The sequence below is a fragment of the Hipposideros armiger genome, unplaced genomic scaffold (genome assembly GCF_001890085.2).
Source record: "Hipposideros armiger isolate ML-2016 unplaced genomic scaffold, ASM189008v1 scaffold_178, whole genome shotgun sequence".
NCBI classification, from domain to species: Eukaryota; Metazoa; Chordata; class Mammalia; order Chiroptera; family Hipposideridae; genus Hipposideros; species Hipposideros armiger.
Window position 1 is genome coordinate 210,698 of NW_017731528.1, and position 22,382 is coordinate 233,079.

The 22,382-nt window shown below is 40.4% G+C and overlaps 2 protein-coding genes across 3 annotated transcripts in view; one reads left to right on the forward strand and one right to left on the reverse strand.

Moving 5' to 3' along the window:
- The first annotated feature begins 6 nt into the window (after positions 1-6).
- SKA3 (spindle and kinetochore associated complex subunit 3) lies at positions 7-17,324 on the forward strand. Of its 2 annotated transcripts, none has more exons than XM_019652307.1 (9): positions 7-181; positions 2,806-2,867; positions 3,010-3,175; positions 5,441-5,849; positions 7,546-7,631; positions 11,757-11,842; positions 13,711-13,914; positions 15,134-15,261; positions 15,539-17,324. In XM_019652307.1, exons 1-9 carry the CDS (start codon positions 79-81, stop codon positions 15,573-15,575), a joined length of 1,281 nt encoding a protein of 426 aa, XP_019507852.1. In that variant the 5' UTR covers positions 7-78; the 3' UTR covers positions 15,576-17,324. The 2 variants fall into 2 exon arrangements, with proteins under 2 accessions (XP_019507852.1, XP_019507851.1); XM_019652306.1 differs by having other exon boundaries at positions 9-181; positions 15,104-15,261.
- Positions 17,325-20,335: 3,011 nt separating this feature from the next.
- SAP18 (Sin3A associated protein 18) overlaps positions 20,336-22,382 on the reverse strand; it is a 6,995-nt gene continuing 4,948 nt past the window's right edge. The window contains exons 3-4 of the mRNA XM_019652305.1: positions 20,975-21,097; positions 20,336-20,744 (exon numbers count right to left, since the gene is read on the reverse strand). Coding sequence (XP_019507850.1) covers positions 20,588-20,744; positions 20,975-21,097 — 280 coding nt within the window. The 3' untranslated portion in view covers positions 20,336-20,587. The remainder of the gene's footprint in view (positions 20,745-20,974; positions 21,098-22,382) is intronic.

The window sequence follows — 22,382 nt, forward strand, 5'->3', positions numbered from 1 at the left end:
CTGGGCCAATGACACTTGCGGCGCCGAGAGATTCAAACGAGAGGCGGGCGCTATCCCGAGCGGTGGGGTGTCCTTCGCATGGACCGGATCCGGAGCTTCTGCGGGAAGCTGCGGTCTTTGGCCGTCACCCTAGACAGCGAGACGGCTCGGTTGCAGCGGGCGCTGGACGGGGAAGACAGCGGTGAGTGGGGCGGCCGGGTGGGTGGGGCTCCGGCGCGGGATCCGGACGGCGTCTGAAGGGTACGCGCCCGTCGGAACGCGCACAGTCACGGAGAATGCTGTTCGTCCGCGGTGTGGGTGTGCGGCACTTGCTGGCGTGCGGACGGGACCATCGTAGCACATCCCTGAGGGTCGCGAATGCTCCCTTTTGTCATTTCGGCGGACCCCTCTGGTGTGCTGCGCGCCTACGTCAGTCTGTGCTACCACAGCTTTCCTCAGGCCAGGAAAGCAGCACTGTTGCTACGCTACCGAGAGAACCGGTGGCACCGGGGACAGATTGAGCCCAGAATGCATACTTGATTTCCGCATGGTATGCTTTTGAGTCTCATAGAATGTGTGCTTATCAATAAACATGCAGTATGAAAAAAATTAAACAGTTCCTTTTAAAACGTATCTACTTAACACTGTTATTTACACGTATGGTGACTTTTGCCTCACCCAGATGGTCCACAGTTGGAGTAAATGTATTTTTCCCAAAGAACCATATTGCCAACACAAACAGTACTGTTGCTGCTTTTTTTGTACATAAATCAGAATTCTCCACCAGTAATCTTTGTATTACAGGTTTTTAAAAGTTGTTGCAAGACAAGTTCAGATTTAATAAATGTCGTAATTGTAATGTGCCTTAAAATATTGCACCCTGTAGACACAGTCCTTTTACTTTAATTATATTACGAATACTTTCCCAGCCATTTAAAAATCTTTATTTTTGTGATTGGAAAAACTATATGGCAAAATTCTGAGATAAGGAAAAACAGAAGAAATAAATATGCCCTGTGACTCCACCATCAGAAGACACCACTATTAATACTCTAATAGCTTTTCTACCATTCGTATTCTTAGAGTTTCTTCATGTTTGTTTGATTTTGTTTACAGAGTTGAAATAATATTATATAAGACACAAAAGTGTTTTAACATTTTTAAATTCTTGATATATAGCTGAATTGCTTTCCACAAAACTTGTGCAAATTTACTTTCTGACTAGCATTTTACCCATGGGTACAACCTCTGCATTTTCTTTTTTGATTTACAAGAAAATATTGAAATAATTTTTCAATTCCTGGCCCAAATATAGAATTGTGATAGAGAAAATTTTACCTTTTATCATCACAGTGATGAATCATTAAATTGGTTTACTTTCAAACATCTTTATTGAGATATAATTCACATACCGTAAAATTCACCATTTAAAGGATACAATTCAGTGGCTTTTAGTATGTTCACAGAGTTGTACAACCGTCATCGCAATAAGTTTAGATTTTCATCACCCCCAGAATAAACCCTTCTGATTGTTAACAGCCACTCCCCACAGTCCCACCCCCACCTACCACACTAGCCTTATGCAAACACTAATGTACTCTCTGTCTCTATAGATTTAGCTATTCTGGACATTTGATATAAATGGAATCATACAACATGTAGCCTTTTGTGGCTGGCTTATTTCACTCAGCATCAGGTTGCAAGGTTCATCCATGTCATAACATGTCAGTATTCGTTCCATTTCATTGTTGAATAACACTCCATTGTATGGAGAGACCACATTTGTTTATCTGTTCCTCAGTTGATGAACATTTGGGTGGTTTCCACATTTGGCTATTATGAACAATGCTGCTATAAACATTCGTGTGCAAGTTTTTATGTGAACATAATGTTTTCAGTTCTCTTGGATATACACTTGGAAGTGGAATTGCCGGCTTATATGGTAACCCTATATTTAACTTTTTGAGGAACTGACAAATTGTTTTCCAAAGTGATGCACTGTAGTGTATTTCCACTAGCAATGAATGGTTGTTGCAATTTCTCCACACTTTCATCAACATTTGTTATTATCTGTCTTTTTTATTATAGCCATTCTAGTTTGTTTAAAAAATAAAATCATTGTGGTGTGGATTTGCATTTCCCTAATGAAAATTGGTTGTCTTTTAATAGGTGAAAGGAGATCTTTAAAGGAGGCATGTTTTAGAAAAGAGAAACATAATCCTTTAAAATCCTGCTTTTATGGTATATATATGACCAACTGATTAATAAGAAAGGTGACATACAGTGGGTTAAGGATGTCTTCTCAGTAAATGGTGCCAGGTCAATTGTACACTCATGAAAAAAAGAATGGATCTTCATCCTTACCTCATGCCATACACAAAAATCAATTCCAGATGGATTTTAGCTCTCAAACAAAAGGCAAAACAATAAAGCTTTTAGAAGAAAACGTTAAGTATTGACATTGGCAAAGATTTTTAGAACAGGAATCAAAAAGTACCATAAAGGAAAAAATGCTCAGTAGGACCATGTTCCCTCCTCCTCTGCTCCCTCCCTTGCTCCTTCCTTTCTCTTCCTCCCTCCTTCCTTCCCAATCTGAGTGCTGATTATGTAGGTGTTTACTTTGAAAATTCATCAAGCTATATACTTAGGATTTCTGTATTTTTCTATATGTGTACAGTATTATAGTTGATAAAATTTTAAAGAAAGGCCTTAACAGTTTTCTTTGTGATTAACAATATACATTATAAATAAATACGGGATTTTATAATTCTAAGAAAGTAAACCAAATTATATTTTCTATTCTTTTTCCAAATATTCGTATTGAAGACTTTGAACATTATCCAATGAGAATTTTACATGACCTTCATTCAGAAGTTTGGACTCTAAAGGTATCACTCCTATAATATTATCATTTTTATGTAATTTAAAAAAATCTAAATATACACCTGAAACTAATAAAAAATTTTTTAAAATCTAAATAGATTTAGTCAAAAGTTAGAGAGATTCTAATGTACTTTCTTTTCTCAAAAGGATGATATCAGTACTCTTCTTGACAAAGCAAGCTTGGAAAGTAAAGAAAGCATTGTTTTCATAAAGGCAACAAAAGTACTGATGAAAAAAAATTCAATGGATATCATGAAAATAAGAGAGTTTTTCCAGAAGTATGGATATAATCCACGTGCCAAGAAAAATTCAGGTGTGAATAACTTGCATTTTATAGCATTTGTTGTAGTATTAAAGGAGGGTAGCATGATTAGGACTGTTGGTGGGCTTGGCCCTGGTCTCTAGTTCTTGCTCTGTCATATGTGACTGTCATTGGATCATTTAAGACACAACTGCTGTATTCTGGATTCAGTGCTGATTGGTGGTACAGGATAAGGTCAGTCCTTGCTCTCCTTTCCAAAGTGCAAGGCGGGAACTAACACGTTTATCAAGTGTCATTGGAAAACAAAAAATTATTAAAAATTAGAAAACTAGCAGTGCTAGAGGAAAGAAGAGTACAAGATAAATCTGTGACTTTAGGAAACTTGGTTTCTAGTCCGCTCTCCTAATAAATGAGAGGCTGACCTTCAGGCAGGTTGTTTCATTTTTCTTGTTCTCAATTTCTTCTTCTGTAGAATGAGAGATTTTTGGCAATATAAATCGATTAAGTCCTGTTGAGTTTAAAAATTCTTATGAAGGGTAGTATAGCATGGTGGTTTTAAATTCAGAGCCAAACTGCCTGAGTTCAAATCTCTGATTCCACCACTCACTAGTTTTGTTGTCTTTGATCAGCTACTTAACCTTGTACCTCAGTTTCTCATTTGTGTGTACTGTGGAGGTATGTAAAGAGTATCTGCCTTTCAGTTTGTATTAGGATTAAATGAGATAAAATTTGCTTAGAACAGTACCTGGCATGTTAATCACCAGGCGATTAATATTGTTATTTTGCCTGTACCTTTGATTGACTCATTTCAGGATGCTTCAGTGTCTTCATTTCCATTATGGGAATGATCTTGTACATAAGTAAAACGTTAATTAAATCCAACAAGTACGTATTGAGGATACATGTGGAAGTGTATTAAACAGCCCGTGTGGCGTAGTGGACAGAACTCAGTGGACTCTGGTGTGAACAGGGCATGGATTCAGATACTTGCCCAGCCAGTCAGACATGCTACTCTGTGTGTGACTGGGGGTAATTTCTCTAAATTGCTTTTCCCTCAGTTGTGAAATGGGGATGATAGTACCTCCCTATCGGGTGGTGATAATGATGATGAGTTTATTTTGTTCATCTCATCAATGACAGCCTTGTGATAGGTATAGCAATAGGTTTTTTTGTAGCCCTTGTAACATTTCTCAGAATCAACAGAAAGCACAATGTAAAATCAGCAGGTGGCTCTTCCAAGGGCCAAAAGCCATGTAATCAAAGTTTATAACTTTTTTTTGTATGATGCATCCTCCAGATTGAACGTATTCAGGCTTATGCACACAGAAATGGTACCCTATCCTAGTTAATTTCAGTGGCCAATCAGAACAAAGAAAGTAATATCTTCAAAGAAAATGTATGCCCCTCTGTTTCTTCCAGTCTGTTGGATCTCAGCTGGTCAAGTAAATGTACAGCCTAAATTTATCCCTTTCCTCTTCCTTTGGACCCAGAGATTCTGACAGGGATCCATACCAATATCTGATAGACCCCATTTCAACTAAAGACATTCCTTTAAAAGATGGAATTAACAGAAACACAAAGGCCTTGGCATTGCAGGTGCTATCCTGGGTCTTTTAACTCCAACTTAAGTTCCACACCAAATTTATTAACCAGTAGTGTACCCAGGAAATGACAGAGGACTGTGGCAAAAGTATAGTTGTTAGTAAATGATTTAGTCTGAAATGGACAGTGTGGTGGTTAAGCATTGGGGTCTGGAGCCAGATGTAGCCTATTCAAGATTGAGGACCTGCATGTCTTTGTTAACAATCGCCTGTTACTTCTCTTAGTAGGCTTTTGACGTGCATTCTAGACTTGCTTAGGATAAAAATGTATGTATCTTTGTATAAGTCTTTCCTTTTTAGGCATATGTAAGTTAAAAATCCAAAATAATATTTTTATACTTTGTGTTATAATAAATCTAGATTGTAGTTAATTCCACACTGATTAATGTCATTGAATGATACAGTAGTTTCCTGATATATTAAGAATGACTGTAAATTACATTAAGTGGGGAAGTAAGGAAGTTGGACTTACATTTGTGTGTATTGCTTTTTCATCTTTGAATACTAGTTTACTTCCTTTCTCTAATATGTCAGTCATTAAAATGGATGGACAATGGGTACACATCAGGAATTTGAAATAAAACTTTAGAGACTAAGGAGAAAGAATCAGAACATTGCTGGTTTGGGACATTTCAGATGGAGCTAGTTTATGTGGTTTTAGTACATGAGATTCTCTGATGTGTGAATAGAACATGACCTTGATTTCTCCTCCCAGTGGGTGAGCAAGAAGTCGTTGACTCTGAACCAGAGTCCACTAGGGATGAGACTCTTCAGAAGCCTGATGTGAAGGGTGACATGTCTGATCCTGCTGGCCCAAGCAGCTCTGTTGCTGAGAAGTCTCCAGGTAGTCCACAACTTGCAGATTTTGGCCTTGAGCGGTACCTCATATCGCAAGTCCTGCCAAACCCTCCACAGGTGGAAAACAACCAAAACGAAGGGCCAAAAGTGTTAATTCCATCATCCCAACAGTCACGAGTGAAAATACTGAAAACTCCAAAGTGTGCACTGAATATGGACGATTTTGAGTGTGTGATTCCTAAATTAGAACACGTTGGTATCTCTGAATATACGATGTGTTTGAATGAAGATTACACCATGGGACTTAAAATCAGAAAGAATAGGAGGTGAGAGCAGCTTTCTTAAAAAGCATGTTTTATCTAATTTTCTAAATTTTTTGTGTTTACTGACTTTTTCCTAGAAGAGAGATCATGTTTCAGACTGTATCTTTCCTTAAAAGATTTTCAGATACTTCTTATTTCAAACTTCTCTGAATCACCAATTCCATTAGTGAAGTACGAGTTATTGGTTTTGTGGAGTTAGATGCTATAGGAGTGAAAAGGGCCTGGGGGGGGGGGAAGGTATTTGGTGGGATACAGAAGCAACGATAAGATTAAAGGGGTAAAATCAGTAAGAATTGGTGTTGATTTAGTATAGAGACTTGGGAAGAGAGGGGATCTAGGATAAATCCCGGATCCCTGCTCTGTTGCCTGGGATGACGCTAGGGGAAGAATGAAGGAATACCTGCTACTTGGGGGTAAAGGTGATGTGTTTACCTGTTGATTTGGAGGAGCCTGTAAAGGTGCTCTTAAACTTGGGTATTTTAATATGAATTTGAAGCTCAGTGATGAATTTCTGCTAGACTAAAGAAATTGGGAGTGATTAGTGTGAAAATGGTAATTAAAGAGTTACATTGACAATGAAAATACCACGTATCAAAGGAGCCAAGTAATGTCTAAATGTAAATCTTTAAGAACTGTAATTGTTAAAGGAGGAAAATGAACGTTTATCTAAAAGATGCCCAAAAAACCCACAATTTGGGGGAAAAGAGAAGGGAATAAACACTGAAGATAAAATGTTATTACAAAAGATTTTTAGAAGGGTAGAATTGATAAATCTAAGGACTGCCTTTTATTTAAACCTAAATGCAAATGACAAAATTAGGAACTAAGGGCTATGTATTTTATTTTTTAAGCTATTAGAAGTAATACAGGGTATAGTATTGGGAAATTTGGAAAGTTCAGATACATGAAAAATAACCATTTAAAATAATATGTTTTCCTGCATTTTGTTAATAACTATAGTTGGTAAATATAGTGGAAAAAATCCATTCAAATTTGCAACAAAAAATAAAATACCCATGCCATTTGTAGATGAAAGGCCTATATGATTAAAACCATCAAACATTTCTGAGTTATATAAAGGGAACTTTAGGATGAAGAAAGATAATATATTCCCAAATAGGATAACAGAATATTATTAAGATATTTAATCATATCAAATTAGGTGTCATGCAATTACAACAAAGCCGCCATAGGATTTTTTTTTTTTAAGGAGGAGAGGTATATTTAACAAAAGGATTCTAAAATTTATTTGGAAGAATAAAAAGGATAGCTAAGAAAACAATGAAAAATAACAGTACTGAGGGGATGTGACCTACTAGATATTAAAGTATATTAAGCCACAGTAAGTAAAACGGTATGACAGTGTCACAGAATGGGCCTGTAACGAACAGAATAGCCCAGAAACACTCTAATTTATGTAATGATTTGATTTATATAATCAGTTGAACTTACGGCTTTCCTTTAACTCAGAGATTGTTAACACCCTTCTAAGTCAAAACTATCAATACAAAATGGTGCTTAATCTTTTTTGAGCCATGTTTATACATTTAAAATAAAAATTGTTCCATGGGCCTTCTGTTCCATAATACAGGACTGAATATTTGTCCAAACTTGATGATCTATATAGTAAGATTAGGTTTTTCCCAGAGATTTAATATTAACTTTTTTAACCTTTTAACTTCCCTGTTAATCACGCCAGTGAGGAAGCCATAGAAACAGAACCAGTGTCCACTGATAATTTCTTTGCCACTACTGGCCTCGTGAACCAGCAGTTGGGAAAAAATGGTGAGTGTAAAACCCCGCTGACTTCCCAGGTGGTCTTTGTGCGGATGTTCCAGGAGCCTTCTGCATACTCTCAGCTCATGTCATTGAGCTCTATTAAGTACCATTCCATTCAGGTTCATACAAGAGAAAGAATTTTCTGATATGCTTTTCATACTCTTCCTGATTATAGCCAGTATTTCTCAGCTTGTTTGTTTGTTCTTAACATTTTAACTTAAAACCTATAAATACATAGCCATTCACCAGTCTTTTGACGTAGACCCAATAGTACCCTTTTTAGTTTAGCTTTAGCCTATTGGTTAGAATTCTGCATTGCCTTTCTTAAATAAACCACAACCAGAATGCATCAGCTACCATTTCAAATTTCGGTGTTTTTTTTGTTGTTTTTTTTTTTTTGCTGAGCCATCCTGCTACCTGTTGGCAGCTCAGCGGCTGCTCAGCTCGGGCTGGACTCGAACTGCTGTTGCTCAGAGCTCAAACTCTTGAGCAAGCTCTTAACCAACTGAGCCACTCGTCCGGCCCTTCGGTATTTTTAAATAGTACAAGAACTTAAAATTTTCATGTAGTTTTTTTCATATTTGTCCCTGCAAGCATAAAAATACTGATTTTCATAAAATATAAGAAATCCTAAAGTTACTTGTCTTTATGAGGTCTTTCCAAAGTTTTGTATGTTTTCAGAAAAATTCTCTTTATACTAGTTTCAATGACTTGTTATTAAATTAACAAGCACCTCTGGCATAAACAGGTGTGAAAGAATACAACTGACTCATAGTAAGCTTACAGCTCAGCTTATAAGAAAAAACATGAGTGTATTAAAGAATAGCCTAGGGGTGTCCGGTTAGCTCAGGTGGTTAGAGCGCAGGCTCATTACACCAAGATTGCGGGTTCGATTCCCACATGGGCCAAGGAGCTGCACCCTCCACAACTAGATTGAAGACAACTACTTGACTTGGAGCTTATCCATTAGTAATTTGATTAAATGGAGGCTTGTTAAAGAGTTTCTGCTGTATTTTAGTCTGACCCTATTTTTATGCCACTAAAGAACTATTACTACAATTTTTATATTCTATACTTACTAAAATTTAGTCATTTGCTTACCATTTTTTTATGTTTAAAATTGCATCTTGTATCCCACTCATTCCTTCTGGGTTCAGTTTTCTTGTTAAAGTACATCCTTTAGCAGTTCTTCCAGAGGCGTTAGTTCTGTGTGAAGTCATCTCTATTTTTCTATGTCTGAAAACATTTTTTTCTTTCTCTTTCGCTCATTCTTGAATGATAATTTAGCTGGATATAGAGGACTAGATTGACAGCTGTTTTTCTTCAATATTTTAAAGACATTCTGTTTTGGTCTGGTATTTTGCTGCTGATGAGCAGAGTGCAATTGGTCTAATCAGCTTTTCTTTGTAGAAAATGTCTTTTGTTTTTGGTAGTCTATATGATATTTGTCTTTATCTTTGATAGTCTACATTTCTTTATAACGTATATATTTTTCATTTATTATGTTTAGAATTTGGTATGAATTTTCAAACTAAGTACTCATCATCTATTTTGGAAGATACTTCTACATTACCTCTTAATAATACTACCTGGCCCCTAATTCCTCAATTTTGTCTCCTGAGATTCCTGTGTGATATATTTTAGAATGTTACCCGCTGATAGTTTCCTTCCATCTCTGTGCTGCTTATTGCTTTATAGTTAGAGCTTCCTTCCAATTTGCTTGTTCGCTCGCTCTCTCTTACATGGAATCTAAATTATTATTTTAATCCATCACTTGAATTCTTAGTACATTTTTGTTTTACAAGTTTTTTCTTTCAAATATGACCGTTCCTGTTTTTCCTTCTATATCGTTCTCTTGCCCTATGATTTCTGTGTCTTTGTTTATATCTTTGAACATTTTGAATACGTGGATCTGAAAGACTCTTTAAGCTGTTGCTCTCTTTTGTCTTTATCACTCTGATTCTCTTTGTGGGGGGCTTGTTTCCTTAACTGTGAAGTCATCTTCAGATGAAGTTGTTTTCACTGGCATTTGTGTGTGCCCCATGGAGCTGTTTTGTGCTTACCCCAGCCAAGGCCTCATGTTTTACTAAGTGTAGACAAGTTCTCAGGTTAATGCTTGGCTCAGAATACCTGCACTGGATGGGGATGAACTCAGAACCTGCAGCTCTGCACTGGGTGGACTGAGATTCTGAGTGTTCAGTGTTTTCTCAAAGACTTTCTACCATTAACCTCGCTTGCTTTCATCCTGCTGCCTTGGAGGCAATGGGCAGATGTTTCTGGTCCCTGATTCACAGCCCTTACTGCTCTTTAGGCCTCGGCACTCTGCATCACATCCACTTCAGTTCCTCACATAGCCTGTACTTGTGTTTAAAACCGCACAAGATAGGTGTTACTGTCTTGCTGTATTTGCTTCTTTTTTTAAGGTTAAAGTTACACATAAAGCCAACTTTCCAGCCACACTCCATTATTCTCCTTCCCCTCCTCCCTGAAAGTAACGATTAGGAGGTCTGGCAATAAGTTCGAGAACTTGTTGCAATGATGTTGCTAACCTTTTTTTGATATCAGAGGGATTATTCATTATGAATTTGTACCAACTGGACAAACAGTTAACCAAGTTTACTATTTGGAAGTGCTGAAAAGGCTGTGTGAAAAGTTAGATGACCTGAACTTTTCGCCAACAATTCATGGCACCTGCATCATGACAATGCACCAGCTCACAAGCTCACACGGCACTATCTGTGAGGGAGTTTTTAGCCAGTAAACAAATAACTGTATTGGAACACCCTCATTACTCACCTGATCTGGCCCCCAATGACTTCTTTCTTTACCCAAAGATAAAGGAAATATTGAAAGGAAGATATTTGGATGACATTCAGGACATCAAGGGTAATATGACAACAGCTCTGATGGCCATTCCAGAAAAAGAGTTCCAAAATGCTTTGAAGGGTGGACTAGGCACTGGCATTGGTGCATAGCTTTCCAAGGGGAGTACTTCGAAGGTGACCATGGTGATATTCAGCAATGAGATATGGAGCACTTTTTCTAGGATGAGTTTGCGAACTTAATTGTCAGACCTCGTAAAGCAGTGTGTTCTAAAACTTCACATAAGTGGCAACATCCAATTCATATTTTCTTGTCTCTTGCTTTTACACTCCACAGTCTGTTTTTTACATTAATCCATGTACATACAGTCCATCATTTTAATGGTCCAGCAGAATTCCATTATATGAACAAGCCATCTTATTTGTTCATTTGCTTATTGATGGATAGTTAGGTTGTTTTTATTTTTTTACTATTACAGGCAGTGCTTTAATGACAGCTACCCCCGTGCACATGTGTTTCTTACACGTAGGAGCAGAATTTCTAGGTCAAAGGGGACGCACACCTCCACTTAGTCTAGAAAATGCTAAGCTACCCTGGGAGTGAGTGTTCGGTTTTATCCTCACCAGCCGTGCTTGAGTTCCTGTTTCTCCATCTTTTCCAGCACTTGATTTTTAGACCCAACCAGATTTTGCCAGTGTGATCATTTTCCTAACATGTTCAGTGTTTCTCTTCGATATATGTTAAGATTGCATTCATGGTGCTGGGTGTTATAGATATCAAATGTCTATACGTGTGGTTCTGTTTCTAGGATCTCCTTTTTGTTCTAATAATCAATTTTCCATCCCTGGCCAATGTTACACTATTTAAATTACTGCCACCCAACATCTTGGATGGTGAGTGACCTCCTTGCTATCTTCCTCCTTTTGATTCTTCAGAAATTTGATTTTCTCTATAAAGTTCTTACTTACACAGTTGTTAATAGATTTATGTGTGGATATCTTGCTCTTCTTTCTTGCTATTCTTTCTTGCTATAGTTTTCAAAACATATTTTTTCAAATTATATTTTTAATTGTTGCTAGAACTATTCATTTTTGTATATTACACTTGTACCTTGCTGAATTTTATTAGTGCTAATGATAGATATGTGAATGTGAGTTTTGTTTTTTTCTGTCTAGTCAAGCACACATCAGTTATCATTTCTTCAGTTATTAAAAATAAAATGCACAAATTATATTGACAAGTATTATAACTTAAAAGTTGAAATCTTTATTTCAACTTTATTTTCACACCATTGTATGTGTCTTCTAGATGCTGAGTATACAGCGTCTCCCTTGGCACCTACATTCTGCACGCCTGGTTTGAAAATTCCTTCTACAAATAATAATACAGCTTTGGTAAATTTCCATAAAATTGAAAGCTCTAATTTTGTTTCTAATGACTCCGATATACTACTAATTCCAGACTTAAACTGTGTGTTTAAACAACATAGACTAACACAGCCTTTAGTTGTGTATTTATCGTGTATTTCTGGGAGGGTAATTTAGCAGTATATATCAGGAGTTTTAAAGTTTTCCTACCCTTTAACCATGTCTCAGAATTTATTCCAAGGCACACTGGGACAAAAAGTTATAACAAGGAAGTTACAGAGGACAGACAACATTACTTATAAGAGCAAAACATGGGAGATAATCTAAATGTGAAACGGTAGAGTAGAAGCGAAATACATTAAGGTATTTTTATAAGGTATTATGTTCTATGACTACCAAATGTTTTTGAAAAACAGATAAGAACATATAAAGAGAATGTTTTCAAGAAATATTTAATGATATGGAAAATGACATGTATGTGTGTGTACACACACATGCGTGCGCACGCGCACATCCTGTCTTACCTGCAGTTTTGCTTGCCGCGGTTTCAGTTACCCATGGTCAACCACAGTCTGAAAATATTAAATGGAAAACTCCAGAAATAAACAAGTCATGTCTTAAATTGTGCACCAGTCTGAGGAGCGTGATAAAATCTCATGCTGTCCTGCTGTCCCGTCCGGACGTGAGCCCTCCCTTTTGTCCAGCGTCTCCATGCTGTAGACACTCCCCGCCCAGTAGACATTCAGCAGCATCTTCTTTTTCAGACTGACTGTCTCAATATCACTGGGCTTCTGTTCAAGTGACTCTTACTTTATTTAATAATGGCCCCAAAGCCATTCATCACATAACCTTTATTACAGTGTAGTTATAATTGTTCTATTACTAGTTTTTGTTAATCTCTTACTGTGCCTGATTTATAAATTAAACTCTCTCATAGGTTTATATGTGTAGGAAAAAAACAGTACATAGAGGGTTCAGTACTATCCGGGGTTTCAGGCATCCAGAGGGTCTGGGAACACATCTCCTGTAGATAAGGGAGGACTGCTGTATTTTAAGGAAAAAGAATAGATAGAATCACACCAAGTGGTTATTTATGGGTGGTTTTTATGTTCCCCCCCCCCCGATTTTCCCCAGTAAACAAATTTACTATAATGAAAACCTCATCCCTTTTTAAAGTTGGTATGAATACTTAAGACAACCAATGTAGTAGACTGGGCTATCCGATAGAACCTTCTACAATAATGGAAGTGTCCTGTATTCTGTGCTGTCCACCATGGTAGCCACTAGTCATAGCTAGCTACTGAGCACATGAAATGTGGCATGTGCACCCACGGAGCTAATTGTTATATTTTTAATGTTACTAATTTAAAATTAAATTTAAATAACCCCGGGGGCTTGTGGCTAGTTTGTTGGACACTGCAGCTATAGAGAAACCAAGTGCTGGGCTTACCTCAAATCTGCTTTCTTCCTCTTGGTGCTGAAGGCGTGTGGTGACACCGGCTCATCCATGCTGTGACTGCTACGTGGCCTGGTTTAGTGTGGCCTGAGACTGGGTGCATGGATACATCCAAGTCGGGGGTTCAGTCAGTTTCATAGTAAGCTCTAGCTCAGCCTGTATTATTGGGTTGTCGGAAATGTCATGACGTATTTTTTCTGTTTTTCGTTGCAAAAATGCATTTTTTTTCCAACTTTTCCAACAACCCAATAGTAACGAAGGTGGTACTTTGTCCTCCATTTGCCATTCCTTTGTTTCCTTGATTTTATTCACTGCTTAGTCAGGGGAGAGGGGGTCATTTAGGCCACTTAGAGACCCCGACAGAACTAACAACTAACAGTTTTTATTTACTATATTATTTTATACCACCATAATTTGATGACTTGTTTTTATTCCTTAGGTATCCACAAATGATCCACTATCAGAAACAAATAGTTCATCAAATGATTTGGAAAAGAAAGACTGCACATCGTTAGTTTTAAATTTAGACAAGTGCTTTGAGAATTTCGCGGCTCCCTCTTCTCCTCTGATTTCTTCTTATGAGAATCTGCTCAGAACACCTACGCCTCCCAGAGTAACTACAATTCCAGAAGATATTCTCCAGGTTATTTTTCCACGCTATTTTTTTGATATATTTTTTTCAAAGTTAGATATATATAATATGTAAACTGTAGTATTTCTCATTGAGCTAATGTGCTGGTTTGGGTGTTAAGAAAATCTAAATTCTGGGTCTAGGCCCCTCTAATGCTGGCTGTACACAGGCTGGTGACATCATCATGCTTTTATGCCCTTGTGGGGCATTTTCTCTAACTTCATGTTCTGAAATGTATCCTTATATTTTCTAATAGTTGTTCAGGTGTGATAGCCATGTCAGCTGCTGTTCCCAAGGTGGGGAGGTGTTGCTGTAAAGTCAGGAATCTCCTTTACCCTACAGTTCTCCATAGTGGGGGGTCATGACTAACTTACCTCAGTGTTTGTTGAACTTGACATGTGCTGGAGCTCAATTTGAGAAACACTGGTAGGTGTGCTAGAGTGTCTGACTCCTTAGCACAGCATCGTTTACCACTATTCCACTACTGATTTATGACTTCACACCTACTCAGTAACCAGCAGTCTGATTCCTAGCATTTCCCCCTTAATAGAAGTTACAGTGTGTGGTCACTGTCACTTAGTTAGGCAAATGCAATTCTTGATAACCATTCTATTGTAGAAACCTTCCTAGCTTAGGGATAGGTATGAGAAGTATAAAAGTACTTGGGAAAATACCCAGATGCCATTAGAACGACTCGCCCTAAGATACCAGTGAAGTGTCTGTTACCTGCCTTCTCTGTGTCTGCTTTCCTGGGCATTGTAGTAAACTGAGTGAGGAGGGGGCAGCTTCTGTCCCCTTATATAGCGTTCACCTCGCTGTCGTCGATCTTTCTTTTTTTATTTCTGTGTTAAAAGAGGGAATCTCTATGAAAAACATCAAAGCTGAAATTTCAGATTCTTCTTTTTATAATTTGTAGAACTGATGATCTTTCTTCTGAGCATTTATTCCGCCTCTTCCCTCTGTATTTTCCCTAGACCTTTGTAAAGGCTTAGCTCTTCATCAGGAATGCGGTGCTATTTGTGCCCACTAACCGTAGCGTATGTTTTAGAAGGCTTTAGAAGTCAAGTGCCCACACCCCAGGCAGGTTTCTGATATCGCCTTCCTTTCTATGTTGCTAAAAACTTCTTTTTCCAGTAACCCATATCGTCAAACTCTCCTTGAATGTTTTGTAACACCTTCCCAATTTATATTGTTCATATAGCTTCATAAAAGGAATTTGTTTGGTTTTAAGATTCTATCCAAATACAACCGAAACCTAGCTACTCCAGTGGCAGTTAAGGCCGTGCCACCCAATGAAGTGTTCCTGACCAAGGGTGAAGGACACTGCATCCGAGATGTGGCAGCACCAAAGCCAGTGGGGTGAGTGTACCGCGCGTCACTGAGGAAAGCATTCAAACTTAACATTTGAGCGGTAGTAAAAATGTGTAATTGACGTTTGCCATCGTGGGTTAGCAGCCCGTCTCTTTTATAGAGAGCTGGGATCCCAGGATCCCAGCCCCCCACACGGTGTGCTGACGTCAATGTGGGTCTTCCCCGCTGTTCTGCGTACAGTCTCATGCCATAACCAGTCTCATGCCATTTGTTTTGCTGATAGCTGTGAATTATACCTGATATTTGTATTTGTATCTTTCTGCAGAAATTCTAGTGGACCATCTGTGCATTATGGAAATTGAACAGATGAGGTGAACGCAGAGCTCAACGTACTTTGCTGTTCACATTTCCCCGCGTCTTTCTCCTATTCTGAAAACAACCCCCATTAAAGCTGGACGTGAACACTGAAGTCATAATATGCTTTTTATTAAGTTTCTATTTTGTTTCACCTCGGCCTTGTTGACATGTAACTCAGTCAGTTTTTAAATATCATTACTAGTTCATTGATTTCAAATTTGCCCTACATAATCTAACAGGATAGTTTGATAGTATCAGGAAACAGGATCAGTAACTTAAAATGTAAATATTACTTTTGCTACTCAAGGAAGGCCACCTCTAGGCTTCTCAGGGCTAGGTGGATATTGCGCCTGCGAGCGGGGCTTCTCCTGCATTCTAACTGCCCCCTTCTATCTACTCTCATGACTGGTCCCCAGTCTTATACCTTTTATTTAAACAGTGTTCTTAAAAGACAGTTGTTTACAAACGACAGCTTAAATTAATTTAGGAAAAGAACATACAGGCCTAGGTAAGTGCACTGTGGCAGGTCCCAGGCAGTTGTTATCAGGGACTCACCTGCTGTCAGGATGTATGTTTCTGCTCTTTGCTTCGTGTCCGTTTCATCCTCTCAACGCAGCTCTTGCCAGCACGTGGCTGCTGACCTTGCCCCGTCTCCCTCTCCAGTTTGGCTGCCCAGCAGAGCCTGAGGCTTCACCCTGGAAGATTCTGATGACTCTTCCTGGGCCAGGTGTCCTCTCTGGACTGTCAGCTGTGGCCATAGGAGATGGGAGACCTAATGCCCTGCCCGTCCAGCTGAAGGTTCTGCAAAGTTAAGCACAGCTGGAAAGTAATTTCTTCTAATTAAGTTGATGGAAATACTGTTGGCAAGCTTTGCAGATTCCGGCCCCTGGGCCAGTAAGGACCTGGCGTACTGAGGAGACAGTCAAGATGAGACGAAAGAACTGACAAGGCATTTCCCAGGCTTAGCTGTGGGAAACTTGTGCAGCTGAGTACCCTCCTTTATGATTGTGCCTTGAAGTCAGTTGTCACATCATGCTCTCATTTTGTCAGAAAATTGTCACTAAAACAAAACGATACTGTGTAGCTACAATTTTTGTTAACTAGAACATAAATTATTTTCAAGATAGTTTTATGTTATGAGGTAAAGCTGTAGTCAGCCTTATGTAGATGACCACTCCCCAGTTTCTCCTTCCGTTCACTACTTACCATAGCTCCATGTACAGAATCCCGAGATGGGTGAGACTGCTGAGGGGAGGGACTCTACCCAGTGTCCTGGGACTGAATCCTGCAGGACGGAAACATCCTAGCATAGGACATGGAAAAATACCGATAAGGAGGAAGGCAGTGTCTCAGGGAGAGGGAGCCATTTGGACTTGGCCAAACAGGTGTTACTGACAGCACTGAAGAATCTGATGGAGTGCCAGGACAGAAGACTGGGTGAGAAGCAGGGTGAGAATTCCAAGGCCACGGTGGACTGAGAGCTTCTGGGTGAGCTCTGCTGAAAGGAGGATGATGCAGCACTTGGAAGAGATACAGCCAACACAGGGCTAAGATGGGAGCCCGACAATGGCACACCCAGCATTTCTGGCAGCCTGCCAGGGACTTGCACTTCTTCTGTGATGGCCCCTCAAATTGTCCACCCATATTTCTCTTCCCCTGACCCTTATCAGTTCCCTCCTGTGATCCTAACTTGTTACTTAGAGCCATGATGCCTCCAGCTTATTATCAAGCTTCAAATTTTAGGATCTTTCAAGTGTCTCCCCCTTGTGGAAATCCCTTTTATGTCTTCCCACTGGTGTGAGAAGCCCAGGGTGCCCGACAGGCCCACAGGCCCGTGGAATCCGGGCCTGGTTACTTCTCCCAGTGCCCCCCAATGCTGCACTGGATGGACTTGGCATCTGTCTGCCCACCACAGCGTCTCTTTAGAGGAAACTGCTGATTTGTCTGAAGACTCAGCCCAGCTCCACGCTCAGCCAGCAGCTGCCAGGTGCCTAACACACCGTCAGATGTCCAGTCCAGGGACCTTGGGGAACTCGGAAGAGCAGCAGTCTCCCAGATATGCAGATGCACCTGGAAGGAACACCTGCCTGAGGACTGCCTGCCAGCCCGGCGGTACAGGGACCTGAGGACAGTTGGCTCCAAGGGTACTTCTGTTAAAGGACTCCAAACTTGGTGCTGAAGCCAGCCGGTTCTCTTGTCATCTTGTTGGCGCCTTGGGGACACTGCAGGCTCGCTCCAGACAGTGCAGTGAAGCACCTGGTGATCTGCCACTGGAGGATCTAGCCTTCAGATCGCACAGAACGCGACATTTGTCGCGTGGGCAGGGCAGCAAGGCACAATGAATGTGGTAAGTGCATCAGAAACTCTAAGCTTTGGCTCATCTGCTTCGGGTGTGATTAAATGTCATGTTATCAGACTTCACCTGCTTGCCCAGTCTGAAAGACGGCCTCCCTTAGTCCTTGTCAGCACCATTCTCACCCTTTGCAGTGCACGGAACAATGTGTAGCAGTGTTTGAATGCACGTTTATTGAATGTTTTTGTCCCCCGCTGCACCCTTCACTCCATGCTGGCCAGGACCATGGCTTTGTTCATCACGTAGTACCCAGCAACCTGAATTTGATAAGTGAGCACTGAGCTCTCAGGCTAGACATGGTCCTGCATAGATTTATTAACCTGTTTCTTAGATTAACTCGGAAGTAAGTGCTATCATCCTGATCTCTCGGACCTTGGACGAGGATGATTGACTTTCCTTTCCCTATCCCACCCCCAATCTTGGTGGCCTCTAACATCTCTGGAACGTGTCCCCTCTTTATCACCTGAGACAGTGGTTGCTATGAGCATAAGAGTCCCAGTTACGTTTTGTGAAATTTAATGTTGAGATTCCTTACTGAGGATCCAGTAAATAAGTGAAAATACTAAGTTCACATTCATGTGAGAAAGCTGAAAAGGTCTAGGCCATGTCTGTGCCCTAACACTGCACAGGGAAAAGCAACTCCAGAACCTTAGTGAAGCAGCCAGGGTGCTCAAGCACTGGGCACGGGCGCCACCCTTTCCTCCTTTACACTTGAGGAAACAGCTGTTTCTCAGAACCATACTTACAAAGCCAGAGATAACTAAAGACAGTGTGGGTTCTTGGCATAGTACTCAGTAAGTTCACTAGCTGCTCTTTAGCTGTATTTAAAGGGAAAATGCCACGTTGGAACCAAGGAAATAAAGCACATGATTCTCAGCCAGTGGGAGAATAACCTAGAGTGATAGCAGCCCTCTTATTGCTCATACCCCTGTGAAATTGGTCCCCTTGGTGTAGTCCCTGCCGCCTTCTCCACATAGTAAGCTGTCATTTTTTCCCCACATAGGAAGGTAATCGTGTCTCCTCCAAGTTAGGTTTACGTTAATTGTATGATTCACAGAAGGCAAGTATGTGTGTCTCATCTGATTGAAGAAAGAACCTGAGGGTTTGGGTTGACTAGGAGAAGCGCTAGGTCTGGCTGCAGGTTCGTCTCTGCCACCTGCTGACTTTGCGACAGGGACACCAGCCCCACAGAACCATGAGATATCAGGCTGCTTTTGTGTACAAGATAAACTGCAGTTTTACTGAGGATCCCTAGTGCGTATTTCATTCTGGAACACACTTTCCACCCCTGCTGCGACAGGCTTACTGCACACTATCACGTTGCTTGTCACGGCCCGCTTGGCCTGTATCCAGCTGGCAGCAGATATTTCTTACAGGTGAGGTGCTATCCAGACCTGCTGCCATCTAACCTTCACAGCCCTGTTATGAGATCCAAGCAACTTGCCCGTATCCTGAGCTCCTGGTGCAACCAGGATTGAAACATTCAGCCCAGCTGGTATTGGCCACTCGGTTCATTTCCAGGAATCCTGCATCCAGTTTGTCCCCTATGGTCATCACAGTGCTGAATGATGTGACGAGATCTCATGCAGTCCCACTCCGTCCTGCCCAGTCGGGACATGCCCTCTGCCCAGCATCCCCACGCAGTCCGTTTATGCGCTCCGCCTAAGTCACTTGCTAGCTGTCTGTGTTATCAGACTGACTGTACTGCAGTGCTTGTGTCTAAGTCAGTGTATTTTACTTACTAATGCCATGTTCACATAACTTTCATTACAGTATGTTGTTGTAATTGTTCTAGTTTATTATTAGTTGTTAATCTCTTGGTGTGCCTAATTTATCAATTAAACTATCACAAGTATGCATGTACAGGAAAGAGACGTAGTACATATAGGGTTGTACTATCTGCTGTTTCAGGCATCCACTGGGGGTCTTGGACCATGTCCCCACATAAGGACTGTACTTACATACACCACTAACCAGGATGAGTGACTGTCCCCTGCTTACTCAGCTTGACCTCATCCCTGGCTCTTTGCCCTTGGTCTTGATCCCTTTCATCCCTCCCTCCATTTCCAGATCTTACCCTTATCTCCTCTGCACAGCTTCCTGCCCTCAGAATGCCCTCTTCTCCCCATTTTTAAAACACACAAAGCCCTCACTGTGGCACCCTTTTCTCTTTGTCATTGTATCTTGACTCAAGCAGGCCAATCCCTTCTCACAGAGCTCCTTTGAGTTGCTCCAGCTCACACGATCCCCAAATGCCTCTTTGGCCACGCTGCCACACAGGTCCTTTTCCTAACTGTATTCCATCGTCTGATGCAAACTCATGCTGTTAAGCACACCATCCTCACTACTTAGCACCAGCCCCACACTAAATGAAGCCCTGTCCCCATGCCTGCATTAACTTCCACACTCAGGTCGGTTGCACACATATATTTAAGAAGACAGTTTTACACAGAATACTAAGAGCACTTTCTTCATATTTTACAGGACTTGAAACATGGATTTTCTATTAATATTCATTCCATAGCACAGCCAAACCTAACTTCTAAATAGATGCATTACAATCTGATTAGTGTTTAAAGGCTTAATGGCAATGAGGGGAGGAAAAAGCGTAGGTTTGTTTTATGTAACTGAACAAAAAAAAACTCAACAAATAGTCACTAAAATTTAATATGGCCTCATGCGGCCTGAAGGAGGAGGTGCCCGGTTCGGGGGGGTGATGGCTATGTCCAGGTAGTCTCCTATCTGGAACTTCTGTGACTGCAGGGTCATGGAGTCGTCAGTCCCCTTCCTCCCAGACATGGTGCTGCCAATCTCCTTTACTCTGAGGAAGGAAAGCAACCATCAGTGTCACAGATCAGTGGGCTCCACGCGCACCAGAGTGACCGTGGGCCTGGGTCTGCTCCATCACCTGGAGCACAGGTGAAATGTTGCATTAAGATAGTATAAATCTATGCCTCCCAATAAAGAGATTAACTAAAGGGGTCAGCGCTACCAGTTAGAACATCAGAACCAAAAAGACATTATAGGCATTAAAAAGGAAAAGGTACCTACCGATAGCCAGGTCTTTTAATATCCGTGAAAACAATTGCGAAATTGAAGTGTGTGCCTTTCTTTCTAGCTTCTGGGTAGACTTCTTTCACTAAACTAGTCAGTTCTTTCAAGGTTGCATCCATCCTGAATTTAAAAAAAAAAGGACATTACCTTTGATTAATCAGTAATATATTAACAGATACTGACATACAAAGTTAATTACGTATGTCTGAATTGCGATTTATGTCAGAAACTGTCAAGGTTTTGTATTTGAGTTAATTTTAAAGCATCTAATAATACTGTTTGCCCCCAAATACTCCCCTTACCAGCCTCAATGTTTGAAATTTAATGAATGAAAGTCAGACTGTTAGTGCTATTTAAAAGGGGCTTCAGAATGAGACATGCTACCTTTTGTCAGTATAACATCCTGGTGGCCTAGTTATTTACCCCTTTAAGGGTAACTAGTCCAAATTAATCCAAATACTTAAAATAGTCGTATTTTATTATTTCTAAGACACACATACTTTTCCACATTTTAGTATCCCTGAAATTGCAGTGCACTGTAGAACGAATGTGATAGGAAAGCACTTTCATAAAGATGTACAGTTTCTCCTTTCTAAGGCATGAAAATTTCAAGACTTAAGCATAGGTTCCTTTCACAATGTGAATGCTCACCCCACAAATATTTATTTGAGTTCAGAACTTAATCTAGTCCTATGAGCTAATGTGGCACAATGTGGAAAAATCTCTTAAAAATACAAGCATCTTGGAAACTAACAAACCAGTATAAATTTCTATATTTTCTTTAATGAGAACCAGGAAGATGAAACAGATGACCTACAACTTGAAACAGCATAGCCTGTAGGGCGCATAAGATGACAGAAGGACACCAGGCACTGATGAAGAATAAGAACACTGAAACACAGCACCTGGCAGGGAGTCAAAACACCCAAGGCCGTTTAGTTTTAACGTACCCTATTTACAAGTCTCCACTTCCTACTCCCGTCAAGCCACGGTTTCAACACACTGAGTAAAAACCTCCAGATGACATCTCTTCCATTCTCTGCTGCAGTGAATCGCACCAGCTAGGAGGTGCTCCCCAAACATGCCCCTCCTCTCATTACCATGGGAACAACCGCTGCCCACCATAAAGCTAAGCACTGCTCCACTCTCCCCATGGTTACCCTGCTGTTTCCACCTGCTCAATACAGATCACATCTATTTTCTCCATCCCCACAATTACTACTTTCAACCTCTCATTATTTAACTCCTCTCAGTTTTTAGTTTGTTTTTGTATAAAACACATTTGAAGCAGGGGCCGGCCGGGTGGCGCGATGGTTGGGAACTCGCTTGGGATGCCAGAGGGCCCCGGTTCGGATCCCACATATGAGGGCCAGTGACACTGCCCTCTACAGCTAAGATGCTGAAC